Source organism: Hylobates moloch, unplaced genomic scaffold, assembly GCF_009828535.3.
Source record: "Hylobates moloch isolate HMO894 unplaced genomic scaffold, HMol_V3 SCAFFOLD_17, whole genome shotgun sequence".
Taxonomy (NCBI): Eukaryota; Metazoa; Chordata; class Mammalia; order Primates; family Hylobatidae; genus Hylobates; species Hylobates moloch.
The window spans coordinates 48,595,764-48,604,505 of record NW_026652292.1 but is presented as its reverse complement, the minus strand read 5'-3'; the positions used below and the strand labels follow the sequence as shown (position 1 = coordinate 48,604,505).

The 8,742-nt window shown below is 38.0% G+C and overlaps 1 protein-coding gene across 6 annotated transcripts in view; it reads right to left on the bottom strand.

Moving 5' to 3' along the window:
• The window catches only part of ATP8A1 (ATPase phospholipid transporting 8A1), a 250,631-nt gene that overhangs the window by 110,210 nt on the left and 131,679 nt on the right, over nt 1-8,742 (bottom strand). For all 6 annotated transcript variants that reach the window (XM_032135949.2, XM_032135950.2, XM_032135948.2 and 3 more), the window contains 2 exons: nt 7,354-7,438; nt 4,753-4,892 (listed from right to left, as the gene is read on the bottom strand). In XM_032135949.2, the coding sequence (XP_031991840.1) occupies nt 4,753-4,892; nt 7,354-7,438 (225 nt within the window). The remainder of the gene's footprint in view (nt 1-4,752; nt 4,893-7,353; nt 7,439-8,742) is intronic.

Here is an 8,742-nt window from a genome sequence, read left to right as displayed (position 1 = left end):
GATTTAAAAAATATAGGCTGACACTATAAGTGGTTTCCCAATCTAAAATTATGAGTCCTAATATGTTGACTACCTTTCAAAAGAACGAGGGTGAGATAAAACAGGTCAAGTTTGTTGTCTGAAAGAATGAGACCACTGTAAATTCTCTCAAGTGGTGACAAAAAGAGATTAAGAGGTGTTACTGTCCACAATGCCCAGCGTGAACCTGCAATTCTTCACAAAGTGGGTCAAGACAACTGAAATATCCGATATAATTCCATCTGCATTTTAACCATGTGAGCTTTCTTATTCCTGAACAAGTTAGGCCTTCCTAGTAATCAGTGTCACCTCTTGATTTATTTAGTAACAGCAAAAGAAAAAATAAACAAACAAGATGCATCAGCAACTGATTCGTGAAACAACTCTCAGTGTTAAAATTTTTAGAAATATCCTGAAAAGCTTACCATATGAATGCAAGTATTGGAGCTCAAACAGTACAGTTTTGGAACAGAGCTGATAATTATATTTTATAGATAGAATTAAAAGTCCCAAATCCTCTCATCTCACGATGACTGTCAATAGGGATAACAATAGCCGGTGGACTTTTTCACTTTCCACATCCTCCTTCCCGTGGTGTGCCCCAAGAGTGAAGGCAGCGCATTCTAGCGCTCAGCGTGCTGGGTAGTAACATACCTGAGTAACTAAGCATCACAACCAAAGGACAAATGCCTTCTGTGTATTTTTGGTCTATTTGGATATTTTTTTCAGCTTATGCTAGGAGTTACACTACCCAAAGGAATAAGGATTTAACTTAATTTTAAAAACTGAATTACCAGTTTGAACAAACATTGGAGGGACAAGAGGGAGAGAGCAGCATTTAAAAGTACAACCTTAATCCTACTGTAACATTTCCTCTTATTTTGTACTAAAATATTATTTTAGGAAAAACTTTACAAATCTTTTACATTTTGAATGTTGTGAATGTAATACTACCATTAATGTGGCAATGACATATCAATTCAAATAGGTTCAGAAACATCTTGCATACGGGCACAACGATGTTCTGATCTTTTGAGGAATTTGTTTTCTAAAAAGTCCACATACAAATGTAATACACGGTTTTCAAACTGTGCTTAGTGGATCCTCTGAGTCACAACAAGCCCGGCCTGGAGCACCCATGAGGGCAAGGTGGAGGCTGAGGGGAAAGCCAGTTTGGATCTCCTCTCTGCTCTTTCACTCCAGCCAAAGCAGCCCTGCTTTCATTAGTTATATATATTAGGATTCAGGCAATGTTTGTTTGGAAAACTCTGTTCTTAAAAAAAAAAGATGTGAAAATGACCCTCACGGTTTAAAAATTCACTGTCTGACATGCTAAGTCCAATAATGACATGCTAAGTCCAATATTATGGTCTACACAAAAATGGATTCCAATCACATAAAAATAGATTACATAAACGGCATGTCTCAGTTAAAGTAGGTAAGGAAGAAGACAATGGATGAACCCTAGGACTGTATTTGCTCAATTTAAAGCCAGGGTAACATGCTGGAAGAATCTGTGGTCTGACATGCTGAAACTTGCCTCACTAGAGTGGTTTTAATGGCAGTAAATCACAACTTCTGAACCCTCATCCCAGCTGATTTTAACAAAGAATAGAGTCTGAGACCAAGAAAGAAGTGATATAACCCTGACTCTCTATATTAAAAATCCTACAGTCCTCCTATGATCACAGTTAATGGAAACACTTCAGAAAAACAGCTTGGTCACAAAGATCCCTGTGTTATTTATTTATTTTTACCTTGAGACAGGGTCTCACTCTGTCACCCAGGCTGGAGTGCAGTGGTACTTTCACAGCTCACAGCAGCCTCAGCCTCCTGGGCTCAGGCAATTCTCCCTGCCTTAGCCTCCTGAGTAGCTGGGACCACAGGTGCATGCTACCACATCCAGCTAATTTTTAAAAATTATTTATAGAGACAGAGTCTCCCCCTATGTTTGCCCAGGCTGGTCTCAAACTCCTGGACTCAATGATCCTCCCATCTTGGTCTCCCAAAACACTGGGATTACAGGTGTGAGCCATCGCAGCTGGTCTATTTTGTCTACTCTTTTTCCCTACAATGATGTCTGCTCTCCTCTGACTGGTAAGATTATCCTTGGAGGCCCATTTCAAAAATTACCACCTCTCGAAAAGCTTCCTTCAGATCAAATTTGTGGGCCACCTTTTTGGGTTCCTCAAGATCTCTTCATTTAGGGAATTTGCTCCGACCGTGGTACCCAGAGGGCCACAGTCTCATTTGCTTGTGCATGAGCATGTAAACATGAACTGCTTGATGAAAGTTATTCAGATGGATCGCCAAATGAAGCTCCAGTTTCAGGACTAGAGATGCACACAGAATCAGTCTTCATTTGGAGCAGGCTGGCTGAGTAAATGACCCAATCTCTTAATCTTTCTGGATCTTAGATTTTCAACAACAGAGAGCATGGCTTACTATGAAGTAAAGACAAATTAGTTATAAATTCCCGTTTTCATTTATTTTAGGTAAAAAGCAGTCATAAGGGAGGTTTCTGTCATCTGTAAACTATATGTAGTTTACATAGATGCATATAGACACATATATAGATGTATGTGTATATGTGTATACACACACACTCCACTTTTAATGGAGTGCCTCAGTCAACTTAAATTTTAATGTAGCTCATGATCGCCATCTGCTGGGAAAACGTTGACATCTAGTTCAGTTAAAAGCTGGAGGTTGCAAGGCTTTTAATCAGTTATTAAAAGAACAAGAAACAAAACTGTTAAACCTAGAAAATCTAATCTATAAAAAACTCTAGGGCATCCAGAGAATAAGGATATTAGGTACATTAAACATTCAACTCTAGAACTGAAGTTGTGCTTCAAGTGGAAACAATTTAATATGTTTAGGATACATTTTCAAATATAGTTTTTTATTCTGACATTACATATTAATTCTGTCTCATGAGGATGGGAAGCAAGGCTGCCTTATATTCAGAGACAGGAAAAAAATCATTTCCAAACTGGATTTTTTTTTTTAATTCTTAAAAGAGTAAGAGAAGCAAAGATTAAAAATCAATAGCACTAATGCTTTAAGATATGTGACTTTAGTTGGGCAGATTAAAAGAGATTATGATTATGGCCTCAGATTATTTTATTTCACTACATAAATACCCCAAAGACATAATCATATATAAATATGTTAGGAAATGGAGAGAGAGAAGGTGGAGGGAGTGGGGAGGGAAGGAGTGGGGAAGATAGGCAAGAGAGACATTGAAATAAGTCAATTGATAACAAGCCCCCTGGTGTGTGTATATCTATAAAATCTAGGGTTGGAGTATCATGCTGGAAGACACCATACATGCTATTGCATGTCTTCTTATAAATAAGCAGAATAAAAAGTTAAGTTCAAATATAAGGAGGAGATATCTAGATATATCTACATATCTATCTCTATACATACAGGTATGATATATGTGAGCTTATATTTATATTTAGGTATCTTCCCCTTACAAAATATAAAGGCTATATGGGAAACAATCACCTTCCATAAAAAGTGATAATCTGTTGAGGAGACAGGAGACCAATATCTTGAGTTGCATATGGCAACCTTGTGCAATAAAGAAAACCATCTGCAGCTAGAACATGGCATCCCCACATTACATAAAGGGAGGGGACATGAGGAGCAGAGGTGGGAAATAGTCCAGGAGGTACTGGTGGCACCAGTCACCTTTCAATACAGAGGTACAAGGAAGTACACAGTTTGATAGAGAGGAAAGAAGAACGAAATATCAGCCTTTACTTACCTGGAGAAAAGATCAAGTAAACCGCAGCGGACAGGCTAGTTTGATTCTATGCAATACAAACATAAGTGCTATTGAAGAGTTATCTAACGGCAAGCTAGAGGTTAGAATGAAGTCACTTGCTTGATTTAGAGCATGAATACTGGAGGAAGAGTGAGGATTCTGGCTCCCCCTATTAGGAGCTGTGTACTCTCAGTCAAATTACTTCCCCTCTCTGTTACCCTGGATTCTTCATCTATAAGATAGGAATAATTAGCACCTCAAAGGGATGTTGCGAGGACTAGATTAATAGATGAAAGTGCTATGAACAGCACCTGGCACACAGCAAGTGCTACACAAAAATGTTTCTTAATTAAGGAAGTAAGACTCTTGCTATTTCTACAGCCATCAATCGTAATGTATCCATCACTTTCTGGCTTAATAGCCTTGGTTTCTTTATCTGTAAAATGAGGACATTTACAGCTGTGACAGAAATAATACAGGTATATGTTTGTCGCAATGACTGGGCAAGTGTAAGCACTGGATTACTCTCATATATATTATCAGCTACGCAAGCTATGTGATTACAGTACTATTTTATATTGCATTGCATATTATACTTATTATTAACTCAAAGTACACATCATGTATGTAATGTGTGCGTGTGTGTAGGGGCATGTTCCATATCCTCAGAGATCCAGAAACTGAAATACGTTGGCAAGGAGATTGCTAGACTGGCCAAACTTTGATCCAAAATTGTGAAAAGAGTGAAGATCTATACAAAGTAATGTCTAACCCCAAAGGCTTCTCAGCAACATTTTAATGCATATTAATACTTGTTAATGCTTAGATGATGAGAGGGTATTCAATAGTGAATGGTATGTCAAGATATTTTGATTTTTATTCATTGGTTCCTTGAATAAAGATCGAAACTCTCAGAAACCAAACCCTCTGTATGATCAACAGAATCATCCACGTACCTTTTCAATCAACTCGTAACTCTCTTCGAGTTTGAGCAGCCTGTTCTGCACAGATGTAGATGCTCGCTGATAGACTGCTCGCCACTCCTGAAAGTCACTCTCTGAAATCTCAGCCACAGCAAAACATAAAGTTCTTAACCCTGAGAAAGATAGCATACATCACCCCAACACACCAAAGAAGATTTTCTTCAGAAGTCTGAGGTTTCTGTTTTTATTTCACAAAGTCTCATTTTGAAAAAAGTGATTCCATACAAACAATATGCTCAAGTCCAATTAAATTATGACAAAAACTTAGTATAAAACGCAGATTAATGTTCCCCTGGTTTTTAAAATTGGCACCCTGCTTCTAATTCCCAACCCTTTTAATCCATCTTCCATGCATAGTGTGGCGCTTCTAAAATCTGAATCTCATCAAGCAACTCTTTTGCTTCGAATCTTCCATTTTTTCCCCAGGACAAAATTTAAGCCCCAAAGTACGGCTTGTGTATGTTTCATCAGGTGCCTTCACTCTCATTCCCTGCCATTCACTTCCCACATAGTGGGTCTCTGCACATGCTGGTAACTTTTTCTCCATTGTGCGTTCCCCAGTGACTGCCCAGTCTGCCTTGCAAGTAGTTTAAGACTCAGCTCTGAAAATCAGCTCTTTGATGCACCCTCCTCTCACCCAGATGCCAATGGCAGTAACACTCCTATGGCGTGAGTGACAATGTTTTACAGTTTTTCTTGTGTGTCTCCTCTATTAAAGCACTTGGAAAGCAGGGACCCAGAGTTCTTCAGAGTAACTCAGTACCAAGCATAGTGGCTGACTTATTATAGAGGCCTCACAGATGTTTACGAAGGAAGAGAGACCCTGGTGGGGTCTACTGGGAAAGCCACCTTCCTCTTACTAGGATATATGACTGCATTTATTACTATTCTTTGTCATCATAAATCTGTAGTTTAAAAGTCTAAGTATAGTTGAGGGATAGTGGCAAAAAAGAACTGCCAGCAGATACACCCCGGGAAAACAATCAAAGCTGATATGTAAAGTGACCCACCCCGTGTCTGGTGCCTGCCAATTTCGTAACTCACATCTCTCTCAGCCAGAAAAAAGTAGATGGATTGGAAGAAAGGAGAGGCCAAAACACTTGTCAGCTACCCAAGGAAGCAGTTATCTAGGTTCGCAAGAAGACAACGCCCTCACTCCAGGTCATTTAACTCTTAGAATGACTAGGACCAGATGCTAGGCTTAGTAATCTCAAGACAAAATGTGTTTAAGGGAACATGTCAGAAGTAAGAAGCAAGGAATACACAAAGTTCCCAGAGGACTCTACCTTCCAAGAAAGGGTGGTCTATTGCCAGATCACTGAGAGTGGAACTTAAATCTCTGGGGCCATCTTAGGACATGTTTTTCTCTCTTGGAAACTTGGCTGGAAAACTTACTGGAGGGTAGTCACGGGGAGAAGTGTCATCCAGCCCAGGGCCAGAAAGAATAGGGTGGAGGTGGGGCCCAAACCATTAAAATCTAAGAGTTGAGTATCTTTAACATCACATCCAGAGAGGAGAAAGATGCCCTCAGTTTCCTCCAAAACAAAAAGAACCTGTGTTGTAGGCTGGGTAGGTTGCACCTGCCAAGGACTGAGGCTGGGCTTTAAGGAATCTGAATTCTATGAATGTATATGTTTCCATGCTTTTACATTTTGAAGAACTATACAGAGGTTTTTCAAAAGCCATCTTTTTTTTTTTTGTTTTGGCTTTTGTTTTTGCCTAGTGTTTTAAAAAACATTCCTATCTTTTCTCTGCCTGAATTAACAGGAAAAAGTATTTGATCAGGTCAGTTTGGTGCCACTGGCAACAGTTCCAGCTGAAACAGACAGGAGTGAAAACTGAGACTGGAGATTTAGATTCAGCTATAACTACCATTGTCAAGTATGAGATAAGACTCTACAAATTCTTGTAGTAAGTGACTCTCATGTTTAACAACCCTTGTTGCCTTTCATCTAACCTAGATGCTCTCTCTAGACTATGTACTGCTTTGCCTTGCACATAATATATTTCAGGAGGACAGAGAGACAGGGCGAAGCTTGTTTATCCTACTTTGGATTCTTAGGCCTCACACAGAGCCTGGCGTGTGGTAGGGGCTCTCTAAAAAACTCTTGAGTTGTAATAAATTGAATAACAATTTTAATAGTTACATAAGTTTTTAATAGAAAGTCTTGAGTTGAAACTAAATCTAATAACTATTTTAACAGTTTAGGTTTATTTTTTCTTTCTTATTCAGATTAGAATATGTTTTTTTTTTTGAGTCTTGCTTCTTCTCCTAATGAATTGCTCAAGATACAAAGTGAAGTATCTAAACGGTAAATATGATCCACTCTAAAAGTAAAACATTTATAGGTCCTACCATTTAAAACGTGGGAACAAAGTTGCTCAAAATTTTAATAAATATAGTTTTAGGAAAGTAAAATAAAAATACACGCTGGGAACAGCATATAGTAAAATCTAAATTGCCAACAGCTGACGTCTTACTTTTGGAATCTCTAATAATAATAAGGATCAAGGTATCAGAAGTATATGATTTCTTTTTATTTTAATCATGCTTTATTGCTGAATTACACTTACCTTCTGTAGCAAACTGCTCTAAATGTTTTAGGGTGATTTCTTTGTATTTTGACGTCTCCGCCAGTCGATCATAAATTACAGTGTCCTGGAAAACAAAAAGAGGGTAAAATGACTTAATTAAGCATTCTGAGTTTAATAAAGTTGATGTTGGTAACAATAGCAGTAGGAAATCAGTGTAACAACCACCAATCTCTTTTAGCATTCGTTTTAAAGAACAAGATATTTTTGTCTAATAATACTATTTTGCTAGTGACATTAATAAGTCTCTAGTCTTGCACCTTCATCTTTCCTCTTTCTGAATAAAACTGTAGTTATTCCCATGTTCATATCTCATATTCTACCTCACTTACCTTCCACATGCTGCAAGATCTACCCCAACCCAGAAGGTTTTCCAGAACACCTTCATAGGTATTCATAGGTGCTGCAAGGAAGAACGGTCCAGAACTCAATTAAGTTTGGGAAACACGGGACTGAGCGAAGCAACAGAGCTTGTCTTGCTGCAATAATCCTTGGGGACTTTAAAATGCCAGTGTGCACAGTGGATCTCGAAGGGGCTACATGATATGTGCCCCAAACTCATTGAATCACAGAACTTTTTAGGGTTTAGAGCATGTTTATGGGACCAGCGCTCACAGAAGAACAAACTTTAAGAAATACAGGACTAAATCCACTGAGAGGGCCAGTGGGTATTGTGGGGAGAACCTTGGACAAATCTCGAAATGTCTTAAATAGCTGAATGTTTCTGTGTCACTTTAGCTTTAAGACTCAGTTTACTTAATCTGTAAAATTTTGTTACCAGATTATGTTTAAAGTCCTTTTCAGCTTTAACTTCATGCACCACTTATGCTTCTCTAGCTTTTGCTCTTTTATAAATTGCCTACTATTCCTTTAGTTATTATCCAGCTTTGGTTTAGTGCTTTAAGAATTTTAGTGTTCAACCTTCATGGTTTTATTAGACCAGGAAAAAATAAATCATTTATCTGCAATTACTTTCTCAGTGATATTACCCATTTTGGGGTCTCCAGTCTCAGGGCTGATATTTGGAAGCAGACTAATGGAGTATGATTTAGAACCCTTGAGAGAAACAGAACTTAGTGACCTCAGAACAGATGGAGTATTCCAAGCCGCAATTCTGAATTTCTTTTCATTTTTCAGTGATGGAATGGGAAGGGGGGCAAAGCAAAAGGAAATGATAGTTTCCTCTCATGGCTCCTTCCTGAGAATGAGAAGAATCATTTGTAAATTCTTCTTTTAAGAAGAATTAAATTTGAAAATAATATTTTCAATGATATTAATACATTCCAATCTAAAACTAAGAAAATATTTGAAAACATTAAAATCATGAAAACAAAAGTGATAAGTAATATAGTTAAAAGGATTAAATTCTGT